A 12,960-nucleotide genomic window follows, 5' to 3' on the forward strand; every position below is an offset into this window, starting at 1 on the left:
AGTAAGTACACAGGTTGGCTTAAAAATCGGGCGATGGTGGCACACGCCTTTAATCCCAGCACTCTGGAGGCAGAGGCAGGCGGATCTCTGTGAGTTCGAGACCAGCCTGGTCTACAGAGCTAGTTCCAGGACAGGTTCCAAAGCCACAGAGAAACCCTGTCTCGAAAAACCAAAACAAAAAAAAAAACTTGACAAACTTAATGCAGGAAAATGATTGGACCAGATGACAACCATCTAAGAGGGTCTGTGCACCAAATTGTGTAATACGTGGTTACAACAACTGCTGGGCTAAGAGTGTGAGAGACTTGCCACTCAGAAACTCAGAAAGCAAGTTCTTCGTAGTTGCTGGAAGCCAGGCATCCCATTTGATTATCAAAGAGCAGAGTTAATAGGGATGGGGTAGTGAGTGCGGGCAAGTTTCCTGAGTGGAAATGAGAAAATTAGATCTAAACCATTGACCATTCCTGTATAGCTTTATAGGGTGGAAAGTAGGTATAGACAAGAGTCACCAAGGTATCAATTACTTAACCTTTCAAAATACTGCCCTGTACTTTCTTTTAGAAAGCAAGCCACCATGAACTTTAGGACAGTGTTTAGGGACAGGAAGATGACTGGAGGAGAAAAAAATTTGTGTAGCTCTCCAGCTTTCCAGGTTTAGTAACATACAGTAAGGAACATTGGAATTTGCCAGCAGCCTTTGAGGTGAGCAGAGGAAGGATTATGAGTCTCATTTTAGAGATGAAAAAACAGATAAGAAGTGATGAATTGCCCCTAAAAATCACAGGTCCTGAATGTGCTGCTCTCTGAACCCAATGTCCCCTGGCCCTTGAGGTGCCCAGTCCTGGAGAATGACAGACGCACAAGGTCCTAGAATCCTCCAAACAGACTAGCTGGAGCACACAGTACCAGAGATGGGCTCTTTATTCTATCCCAGGTTTGCTCAGAGCAACCTCCAGTAACTTCAGTGAAGCCTGGGGTCTTCTCTGTCTCAGCAGAAAAGGGAAAAAACTAGGAGAAAGAGATGGAAGTGGAAAAGGATGGAGACAGAAAACAACCGAATGGACACAGCCCCACCTCCCTCCAGTGAGGACTGCTCCAGTCACGCGTGAAGCTGCATAGGTGCACACTGGCCTGCTGTGACCAGTTCCACACCATCCAGCCAGGGGGAATGTCTTTCAAACTATCACCAGCTCCTGGGTCTCTGAGATGCCAAACTTGGTCTTATGTTGATCAAACAATTTGCGGAGAGCATCAATATAGAGTGCGTGGTATTTGGCCACAATCTCCCGGCTCGGATTCTCAATCTTGGGCAGAGGTAGAGGTTTGCCGACTGCCAAGGAGAATGGAAAAGGGAAAGAGAAAAGCATCAGAATAGTTCACTCCACAGGACAGCCCTCATCCTGGAACTCAGCTTCTCTCCACCCTGACCCCTCTGCTCAGCGCCCATCCTAGCGAGCCTCCCTGCCTCTGACCATAGTCAGGATTCCGAGGCTCAGCCATAGAAGTGAATCCTAGAACTTAAACCAAGGCTTCCAATAAAAGGGCCCACTCACCAACAGTGGTTACTGGCTGAGAATATGGCAGAAGGCCCCAGGAGTTCTTGGTAAAGCCACGCCCATAGAAAGCACAGGGGTAGATGTGTACCATCTTCTGGAACCAGTTCTGAAAGCGATTGATATAGCCCCCGGGAGTAAAAATGTGCTGGTCATAGAGGTCCGTCTCTCCGAAGCCATAAGCAGGGATTAGAGACACCCTGCAGAAGAAAAGCAAGTCCTTGAATACGCAGAAAGACGGGGACCCTGCTGTAGATGACATGCTGAACATCAGTATCCCCTGGGTCTGCCTACAGGCCCCCTAGACCTCAAATCCAGCTGTACCAAGGTGTCAGCTGACCACGGTGTCCCATGGCCTAGGCCAGGCTGCCTTTAGGGATGAAACAGTAGCTTCTGAAAGCCCAGTGATCCCTGGGAATGCCCAAATCTGAACCACTGTCAGATAACACCCAAAGGCCATTTCATTTGTTTTTTTCCCCTCAGCCCACATGTTAGGAAGTGAGGCCTTTTCTGCTCTAAGGTGCAACCACAGTCCTTTTGTAGAGAGACTGGTATTAATGAGAGGCTAAGGCTACCACAAGGCCTGGACAGCACCCTTTCCAGCTCTCTTGGAACCCATAGGTGGGTTCTTTCCCTCTGCCCTTTTCTTTATTTTGAACTGACAAAATTGAATAACATTTATATAGAGAAGCTGGAGTGCTAGCTCAGTTGGCAAGGTGCTTTCCATGCAGGCATGAGGACCTGAGTTCAATGGCCAGAAAAAAAAGTCAGGTATGGTGGCATGCTGGGGATGCCAGGGAGATGGAGATGGGTGGATCGCTAAGGCTTGCCGATTAAGCCTACTCTACCAGGTAAATTCCAAGCCAGTGGCAGACCCTGGCTCTAAAGAGAAGGTGGACTGAGCCTGAGGAACAATAAATACACAAGTTGACCTCTGCCCTTCACATGCAGGGACTCATGGGCAAGCATGTGTGTGCATGCGTGCGTGCATACACACACACACACACACACACACACACACACACACACACACACACACACGTCAATATTTTAATGATGGTTCTATTTATTCACAATTGTTTGCAAGCTTCTTTTTCTTTAACTACTGCAAAGCCGGGTGTTCTTCCCTGATGGGCTTTTGAACATCCTCCCCACCCCATCCCACCCCTATGTCCCAGCAGCTGTCCTTACCCATGTCGAAGGGCCATGCGCACAAAGCCATACCGATTCTTCAAGACCAGGGTGGTAGAGCCTGGCGTGCTGTGTTTGCATTCAGCCAGGCCACCAACCACCACGACAAGCATGTTGCCTGTGCCCTTCTGGGTAAGCAGAAAGTCTATGGAGGATTGGCTCACAGAGCAGGCCCCTGGTGGGCAGAAAAAGCCAAAGGTTCTTGGTTACTCCCATCTCTGCAAACTATTCTTCCCCACTCCCCTCTACAAGGAGCAGGGAAGCAAGGAGCATCTTCTCCAGCCTGTGTTTCTGGGGAGCTGGTAGGCAGCTTTGAAGCTGCTCTTACACATGTACTGGTTCTCCTTAGGGTCGCCATCTATGTGGCGGTGTGCCCCAGAAGCCACTCACCTGTAGACATCACATAGTCTCTGAAGAAAGGAACCCAGAAAAAGGCTCCTAGTGTGAGTATGTAAGGGGTGATGCCAGGAAAGACCTTGGAGAAGCCTGATGTGTCAGTGGCAAAGTGACCAAAGCATGAATGGGCCATGAGCCCATGAGGATGGCAGGCAAGGATGTAGTTGTGGCTGGGGGAAATATCATGCGTCTTCAAAATCTGTAGAGGAAGGTCAACACAGGAGAGCTAAAGACAGAGAGGGAAACTCCTCTTTTGGCTAGAGAACTGGAACTCATGAATTCCAGCCATGCAGGCTGGGCAATGCGCATGCCCAGGGGTCATTGTTTTCCCAGGCCCCCATGTGGTCACACCCTGTACCCTAATCCCAATCCAATGCTATCCCAGGCTCACCTTGATTGGGAAGTAATTGCAGTAGTGTTTCCACAGACGCCACCTCCTCACACAGGGGAAACGACGGCCTCCTGAAAACACAGACAAGCTCTTTCCACCCCTGCTCTCCTTCTCTGGCTCCTTTGGGGATACCATGGGGTCCTCTCACCTTTTCCTGCCCTCTTACATGGCAACTAGAACGGGCATATCAAAAACAACTTAGAATGGGCCCAGCCTCTGCTTCCTTACCCACACCCACCCCTTTCTTCCTCTTACCAACTCCAGCTCCAAAATGGGTCTTTCAAAGACCTTAAAAGGAGCACTTCCATCAGCTTTCCTAGCCCAGGGAGGGACAGGCTGAAAGACTGATTGGGAACTGCCCAGAGCCTCCCAGGGTTAGGAGAGTAGCAAGAGGAACGGCAACACATCCCACCAGGCACTCACCTCGCTCCGGAGTCTTCCAGTCAAACGCCAGCCAGATGAGCATCAGCACAGTGAAAGGCCAGTACGACGTGAACACCACCAAGTAGAGGTTGACAAGGATCACTGTGGTTACTAGAGAGACCCCAGCCCAACGTCAATGAATTGTGGACAATCCCTCACGCCCACACTACCCCCACTGAGTTCCCTCTACCCCAAAGTCACACACGCTCTGACCAAGGCCCACTCAACAGTCACACTTCCACTTACAGATGGCCCACATGTCCATGTGCCCCTGGACCTTCTCAACCTGATTTGGGTCTAGAAGACAAATGTGTTCCTCATAGCTGTGCTTCCCATGGCCTCCACCCCTGAAGCCTGCCCCAGCATTGTGTATATGGTGGAGGTAAGGACAGGGGGCCACTGATGGCCACTGGATATTTGAACTCTTAGAATAATTTCTGATGACTTACAGTTTCTTCTCAATGTCTTCCCCATAAGGTAGTGGTTCTCAACTTGTGATTGGTGACCCCTTTGGGGGTCAAATATCAGATATTTATATTACCATTCATAACAGTAGCAAAATTACAGTTATGAAGTAGCAGCAAAAACATTTTTATGCTTGGTGGTGACCTTGGGGGTCAAATATCAGATATTTATATTACCATTCATAACAGTAGCAAAATTACAGTTATGAAGTAGCAGCAAAAACATTTTTATGCTTGGTGGTGACCACAACATGAGGAACCGTGTTAAGGGGTCACAGCGTTAAGGAAGGTGGAGAACCATTGCTGTAAAGTATCAGTAGAGGAGATGCCAGAGAAAGCTAACACCTGCCTTCACCAGATTGGAAGCACACAAAGCAAGGAACAAAGTATAATAAGATAAGGGACTGTGCTCGGCTGAAGGAAAACAGGAAAGAATTACTAAAGAGCCACGGCTGGGTGCCGCATCCACTTGGAATTACACTGGAAACGTAAGCAGCCAAGAGTAAGATAGTGTGGGAAATGGGCCAAAAGGTTAGAAAGACAAAAAAAACCCTTCTAATTGAACACATCAACACATTTTGTCTTGACTTATTGGAGACTCATGAAAATGATTAAAATAGTTTAGGAATGTAGGTACACAAAGAGAAGAGTCTGAACTATGCCAACAGTAGATGCAGTCTCAGGAAAACATGTGTTCATAAAGCAGATGCAGGGAGACACAACAGGCTTAGAAAGCGGCAAGCTGGTCTCTAAGCACCTGCAATGGCGATGCCTACAGGAAGTCTCCTTTCTTTGGAAAAGTCAGGAAAGACTCAGAATCTGGAGGACCAGACATCACAAGAGGCAGGGAGGAAGCCCAGGCTCAAACAGCAGAAGCCTGGATGGATTGCTGACAAGAAACTAATTAGAACACTATGTCTTCTCTCCTCTATGCAAATCATTAATGGAAGAATTATTCTCTGAAAAAAATTGAACCAAACAAGATTCTGGATTCACAGAGCCTGCGTGGGTCTGCGCTAGGTCCTCTGCATATTCGTTATGGTTGTATAGCTCGATATTCTTTTGGGACTCCTAAAAGTGAGAGTCTCCGACTCTTCCTCATACTGGGTTACTGTGTCCAGCCTTGATGGTGCCCATTCTTATTGTAACTTGTTAGGTCATCTTTGGTTGATGTCCCTGGGAGGCCTGCTCTTTTCTGAAGGGAAATAGAGGCATGGATCTGGGGGAGAGGGGAGGTGCAGGAGGAGGACTGGGAGGAGTGGGGGGAGGGATAACGGTGGTCAGGATGTACTGTATGAGAAAAGAATAAAAAAGTATTCTGGACTCAGATACAGGTGGGTCTCAACTTAAAACAGCTTAACTTACAATGTTTTGTAGCTTATGGTGGTGGAAAACCAGCAGGAATCCAGCAAAAACTAAATTTTTCTCTTTTCCTGTGCTAGCAATATGTGGTACCATTCTGTTGTATGGTGGCCAGCAACAACAAGCCATAGCTTCAAGTCGGTCACAACACCATGATATACAACCAGCATGGGGCAATGCGCTGTGTTACTAAGCTGTGGGGTTTGACACACTAGGTATATCAGATGTACTCTTGTCAGTTAGTTGGTTGGTCTGAGACAGTCTCGCAACACAGTATGACAGCCCAGGCTGGCCTCAACTCGTAGCAATCCTCCTGCTTCAGCTTCCAAAGTTGTAAGATGCCGTGCCTGGCAAACGTATTCATGATTCATAGTATTTACAACTTCCTGTCATTTGGGGAACTTCAGTACTTACATTAGCTAGAGCTGAAATATTCTAGATGCAGTGAAATGGTCGCTCAGATGAGAGGGCAGCCAATTTCAGATATATTTTCTCAGATAATTTGTCTCCCAAGCCCTTTCTCCTGAGTACTACTAGATGGCGTGCTACATCAAAATGAGGGAGAAGTCAAAGAATCCACGGTGGAAAGGGGTCAACAGAAGAGGAAACTGAGCATGGGCAGGGCTGGAAGGAAATAAGCAAGGCTCCTAGAGTCCACATTTAAAGAGACCCCCACCCTTAGCCACATTCCAGTCCAGCCTCACCTTTGCATACCCCAAGAGTAAGCGCCTTAAACTTTGCCTAAGTGGCCATAAGCACTCTGGTAATAGCGGCTGTGCATAAGGCCAGACTGTAAGAGGGAGATGCTGGGTTCCAGCAACATTGTCCTCAAGGAAAGAAAACATGAGAGAAATATTAAAGACTCCTCATGTCTTTGCACATATTGAAAGATTACCATGGTGTGAAATGCTTGCGGGCAAGTTAAAAATAACTAAAAGCTATCTAGGAAACGAAAAGAATTAGGGGCTGGAGAGATGGCTCAGCAGTTAAAAGCACTTGTTGCTCTTGCAGAGGACCTGGGCTTGATTCCCAGTGTTCACAACCATCCATGACCCCAGTTCCAGAGGATCCAATATGTAAGCACATGGTGTACATACATGCATGCATGTAGGCAAAACATTTCTACTATACAATGAAAATAAATAAACCTTTAAAATTGTTAATTAAAATGTAAATGAGTCAATTATTAGTTCCAAGAAAAAACAAGTCACACAAGAAAATATAATATCAGTATGCTTATTTCCTAATTGTAGTCAGACATTTAACCAAAACTGCACTATAAGAATTTTGGAAGGAGCCTGGTGCTGGAAAAGTGGAGGCAGGCATATTTATGAGTTCTAGGCCAGCCTCATCTACATCGTGAGTTCCAGGACAGCCAGGGCTATGTAGAGACCCTGTATAGAAGAAGAAGAAGGAGAAGGAGAAGGAGAAGGAGGAGAAGGAGAAGGAGAAGGAGAAGGAGAAGGAGAAGGAGAAGGAGAAGGAGAAGGAGAAGAAGAAGAAGAAGAAGAAGAAGAAGAAGAAGAAGAAGAAGAAGAAGAAGAAGAAGAAGAAGAAGAAGGGAGGATGGAGGGGGGAGGGGGAGAGGGGAGGGGGAGAGACGGGGGAGACGGGGAGGAGAAGAGGCAATAAGAGCTTTGGAGGAGGCAAATATATTCAAGCATGTCATATAGAACTCAATTCTCATTTCCTGTGTTGGGAAGTCAACAGAGAATGCCTAAAATTGTTACATCATACAATAGCAATGTTCATAAATTCCAAATAGTAAAATTCAGAAGTATTTTTTAAAAGACAGCACATTACAAAGTGACTGATTCTGGGGAACAGAACTGTGGGTAGCACAAAGGCCAGCACTTGTAGCCTCTGGACAAGAACCACAGAAAACTTATTGGATAATTAAAGAGAATATGGGTCTAGTACAAAAGACACCTCATTTCTCTTAGGGTTTGCTCAAACCCAAGCATGGCGAAAGGCATCTTGTGAGCGTGGCTCGGGGAACACTTTGTGACGGAATGAATCCTCCATCTACACTTCCATTGCCGAACCTTAGCTCTGCATCTGCAAAATGTCAGTCTTCCCTTTCCTGTCAGGGCTCTTACAGAAGTCTTCTCACAAGGTCTTTGGGGTCCAAATGGATATAGCGCCCCATCAAGGGAAAGGAACTGGGGGATGAGGAAGACCCCCCCCACACACACACACATCCCGTTGGTGAAAAGGGGCCAGCTTGGTGCCCACATCTTCTGTCACCAGTACCAAGAGCTCTTCCCACACTACCTGTCTTTTCAGTACGGAACCAAATTTGAAGTTCAGGAGGTCCTTGGAGTCCACTTTTTCCCTGTACTCACCCTGTTTCCTCCGTTCTGGATCTTTTTCTGTACCACCTGCCCTCTGCCAGCCCACGCTGGCACCTGTGGGCTGGATCTTGTTTTCGCTTTTTCTCACTGGCATTTTTTTAATCCTCACATTGTATTAATTCTTCTCTATGCACTGGCTCCCTCCTAGCTTTTCTTCTTCTCTCCATCTCCAGCACCACGGGCCTGGTTCAAATCACCACCCTCTCTCAACAGCCTGACAAAACTGCTGTCTCTGTTTCCCTTCCTGCCTCCTGGTCATTGGTTTACTCCCAAGAGCTCAAACAGACTTTCAAAACCATGACACTAATGTCATCACCCTGTGCCAAACCCTATGCCACATGACCTCACAAGAAAAAGCCAAACTCCTTTGTTGGTGTTCGCTGTAATTTTCCCCCACCTGCTCCTCTAGTTCCTCCTCCCCCGTCCTTCCTTCCTTTCTTCGGTAAAAGTGTATTAAGTACCAAGTCTGAGCTCACTCCCATCTCAGTTACTCACGCCAGCCCTCTGACTACTCTAGATTCGCATTCATCCGGGCCTTTTCATGGGCCTATGTACTGTCCCCAAGGCTCATCCCTTCTTCACCAATTTTTTATTTGCCCCTCAAGAATCAACTCAAGCTGGGCATGGTGGCACACAATTGTAAACCCAGCATTTGAGAGGCAGAAGCAGGTGATAAGTTTAGTATCAGCCTGGTCTACCCAGTGAATTCTAGGCCAACCAGGGCTACATAGTGAGACCCTGTCTCAAAAAAAAAAAAAAAAAAAAAACTACCTAATTGCTGAGGAACATACAAAAAGATTCTCAACCTCATTTATAATTAAGGAAATTCAAAATAAGACTGTGCCTTATTTATCACTTAAATCAACAGCATCTAGAACTGCATATAGGGTCTCCATTTACCCTTTCTATTCTATGGTAGCCCTTAAAGCTACTTTTTCCGGGGATGGTGCCAATACCACCTTGATCAATAGAGTCCACCGTGAGCTGAGACTCCTACCAACCTGTTTGATGCCTTTAGTGTCAACGAGAAATGACCATTTCTTCACTTACGCCACCAGATTTCACCTAGAGTGTCCTGATGAATATACCCTAAATACTATGAAGAACGAGGAGAAGTAACTTACTAAAGGTTGTCCAGATAATGAACAGAGTTAGAGTCTGAACTGTTACTTTGACTTCAGAAACTATTTTCAACATCTATGTTATATGTATATCTCATAGCTATATGCATATATGTGCATACATATGTGTATGTGTTATATACGCATTTATAATCTCCATCATTTATGGCTATGCACACACACAATTAACACAGCTATGTCTGAAGCATGAGATTCATGATTGGACGGAAGAAGGAAAGAGGAGCCACCCTAAAGGTTCAAGCTTCCTAGACCTTCAACGAATAGTCATTCTTCCCAAATTCAAACTCAGTTCCTTGACCTTGGGGACTTTGCTGTCTTGTGGGAACACAGTCACCATGATGGAAAGGTGGAAAGACAGTAACAAGCCAAGACTGGCAAGAATAGAAAAACAGTACACTCGAGAGACGATATACTTCCCTTCCTATGTTAGGGCAACCCCTGCAGCCTCATTTGCCAGTTAGAGTTGGCAATGCCCGTACCAACTTGAACAAAAGTCCACAGTAAGCTGAGCCTCCTACCGACCTGTTTGGTGCATGTAGTGTGAGCACGAACGTAGTCTCACTAGACTGCAGGTCTAGTGCGCACACGAAGCTCCACACCCAACCTCCCAACCAGCAGTGAGCAGATGCAAAAGACAAAAAGAAACTCTCAAGCAAAATGTTAGCCCTTGTGTGCTCGCTACCAGCCCAGCTCCTCCACTGCCTAGCTTGGGATCTTGGACAAATGGCTTCTACTACATGGAATTCAGCTCTTCCTCTACACAATGCAAATTATTAGTCACATGTGGTGGCTAGACTAGTGTTTGGCATGTAAAAAGAGGCCAGTGTATGTTAGCTAACACTCTGTATCATTGAGCATTACATGTAGAGGGACCAGTATGGCTTTTTAACATGATAATAGCTTCTACTTTGTAAGGCTAGCCCCAGCTAAAATGAAATATTACATGTGAAAACACAGGGGCCAAACTAATATTTAAGAATTCCTTTATCTGGTTGCTTCCAGTTCTGATTGCCCTCACCCATCATTCAGTATTAGATGGTTCTGGTACCTCCCCTTGGCCTCTTACTCTGTGGCGAGTCTGATGGTTGGGGTAGGAAAAGCCCACTATCCTCTTCATGGGCATTCCGTTGTACTAGGGCCATGTTCTCGGGGCCTGCCTAGAGTCTTCATTCTCAGAGCTCCGACAAGATCACCTAATTCATACCCTTGACTCCTGGCAGTATTCACATGAACTACTGTTCCTGCAAGAATTGTTTTTCAGGACCCCTCCTGCAGTGATGGTTTGCTCTAGTATATAGAACACCATGACCAACATGTAATTTTCATGAAGGGTATAGATGTTGAAAATGGTGGAAACATAGTTCAATTCCTCTCGGCAATAGGTTTCTAAAGATTCCCTCTGCCAAAGTCAACTCTTTCATCACAGTTTGCTTGATTTCCTGAGATTGCAGCCACGCCCTTCTCTTTGGCTGACTTCAGTGAACTTGTTTGCAATGATTCCATAGCGTGGCCTCTAGACTTCACTGTAGACCCGGTTGGTGCTCACTAGGCAAACCTAAAGCAAGATGTGCATGTGCAAACACACACACACACACACACACACACACACACACACACACAGAGAGAGAGAGAGAGAGAGAGAGAGAGAGAGAGAGAGAGAGAGAACCCTGCACAGACACATGCATGTCCATGCCCATGTGGTCACACAGACCTCACAAATACCCCACCCGGATGGCTGAGGCCACAGACCAGGATTAACAACTCTTATAGTTTGCCTAGAACAACACAAAATTGAAAACAATGAACATCCTACCACCTTAGAACCTTCAATACGAGGCAAGCCCGTGAAGCTGAATGTCCCTGAGTAGTTGAAGACTCACTTATGACAAAGGCACTCAGGGCCCACTGGAAAAGAGCGAGGACCTCCAAGGCGGTCTTGATGTCCTTCTTGGTGGGCCAGAACATTATGTCCAGAATCCCAGGAGCTCCAGGTAAATGCTGTTTAGCTGTCTAGCCCTCACTGCTCCACGACTTGCCATGTTTCCTCTCCTGGGCTTTCTTCTCCAGCTGTTGCCTATTCTCCGCCCCTTGCCCCACCCTTTCACAGGACTGCAGGACCTCCCACCGCCTCTGCTTGTCCAGTTCCTTCCAGCTGCCTACCCAACTGCACTTTCACCCACTTGAACTCAGCCTGGGTTGAGATTGTGACACCCCCCACTATACACCTGGATAATGGATGACGCCGTGATGTGGGAAGTGAGTGGGTGAGATGGGGCTGGTGAGAGGCTGCCAACCCCAGTCTGAAAATAAATGGGAGAGCTGTGGGCAGGAAGAAATCCTGGCCTTGGATGGGGCAGACTCAGGGCCTACATCTCTGCAGGCCCAACTGCTGATGATCTTGGGAAGAACCTATCTGGAGGGCTGACAAGGTCACAGGCCAGGTCTAGAAACACCTTTGGCCTTCAGATCATCGCAGTGAAGACATCACATGTATGTGGGCAGAGAGTGGGTGCTGAGCAAATTTTCTATTGAATGATTAGACAAATGTTGGTGCATACCGTGTTATCTGTGTTCGTGACGTTCTAGAATAGATAAAGTATGTCTATTAGGAAAAATCAAAGCAGGTGTTGCATCTGCTAAGCATTAACTGAGCAAATTTCATCATTAATTTGATGAAAATTTTGGGGGGCCCGGTAATGTTCTCAATATCTTGATAGGATTTTGAGTTGCACATATCGAAAGCAGACATCAAAATACAGCAAATGGAGGGCTGGGGAGACGGCTCGATGATTAAGAGCACATGTTCTTGTAGAGGACCTAGGTTAAATTCCCAGCACCCATATGGCAACCCATAACTGTCCATGACTCCAGTCCCAGGGGATCCTTGGGCACCAGGCTTTTAGATGGTGCACAGACATACACACAACCAAAACACTCATGCACATAAAATAAGTAAACCTTTAAAAAGTTGTTTTAAAAAATACAACAATCAGGACGATGAGATGGCTCAGCAGGAGAGGTGCTTACCACCAAAACTGACAGCCTGAGTTCAATCCCTGGGACCCTGGGGAGTGGTCCTTTGACTGCCATGCATGTGCCTTGGCATGCTCATGCTGCAACCCAACACAATAACTAAAGAAATGTAATGAAAGGTGGTCTTTTAAATATAATGCATGAGTGTTTATCATTTCTGCATTCCACCACATGTAACTTTTACCTACAAATAAACATTGAACTTTTATTCATGCTGATGTGCTTGGGGTGATGGATGTGATGCTTGCAGTTTATTTTCATTGTACATAGAGCCTATTATAGGTAGACAAAGGGATGTATTGGTGGGCAGGGAGGCGACATGTAAAATAGATGACAATGTCATCTGCACTATCTAGGTGGCAGGTTCACACACGATTCCTTGAACTTTCTGTAGGTTGAACTTTTTATAATTGAATTTTGTTTTTGAAAAAGCTCTTTGAAGTCATGGTAAAAAGAAATGAATTTTAAAATCTGACTTCACAATGCATGTACCCATATCACTTACACACGGTGACGATGTATGTATAAAAGTAGACATGCATGTAGTTGTCATCGTGTCTGTCATACATCCCTGGCAGGCGGTGACAACTCCAAATGTGTATGCCTTGACGAGGTGGAATATGAACGGATCTCAATCCAGCCACGCGCGCT

The 12,960-nt window shown here is 46.2% G+C and overlaps 1 protein-coding gene across 1 annotated transcript; it reads right to left on the minus strand.

Moving 5' to 3' along the window:
* Window positions 1-1,175: 1,175 nt before the first annotated feature.
* On the minus strand, window positions 1,176-11,241 carry LOC121445371 (acyl-CoA wax alcohol acyltransferase 2). The gene is made up of 7 exons (XM_041647489.1): window positions 11,157-11,241; window positions 3,955-4,065; window positions 3,532-3,602; window positions 3,135-3,339; window positions 2,745-2,919; window positions 1,554-1,753; window positions 1,176-1,330 (listed from the first exon to the last, which is right to left on the minus strand). Exons 1-7 carry the CDS (start codon window positions 11,239-11,241, stop codon window positions 1,176-1,178), a joined length of 1,002 nt encoding a protein of 333 aa, XP_041503423.1.
* Between the last annotated feature and the right edge of the window lie 1,719 nt (window positions 11,242-12,960).

Source organism: Microtus oregoni, unplaced genomic scaffold (assembly GCF_018167655.1).
Source record: "Microtus oregoni isolate MIOR12 unplaced genomic scaffold, Mior012 000180F_ref0000267, whole genome shotgun sequence".
NCBI lineage: Eukaryota > Metazoa > Chordata > Mammalia > Rodentia > Cricetidae > Microtus > Microtus oregoni.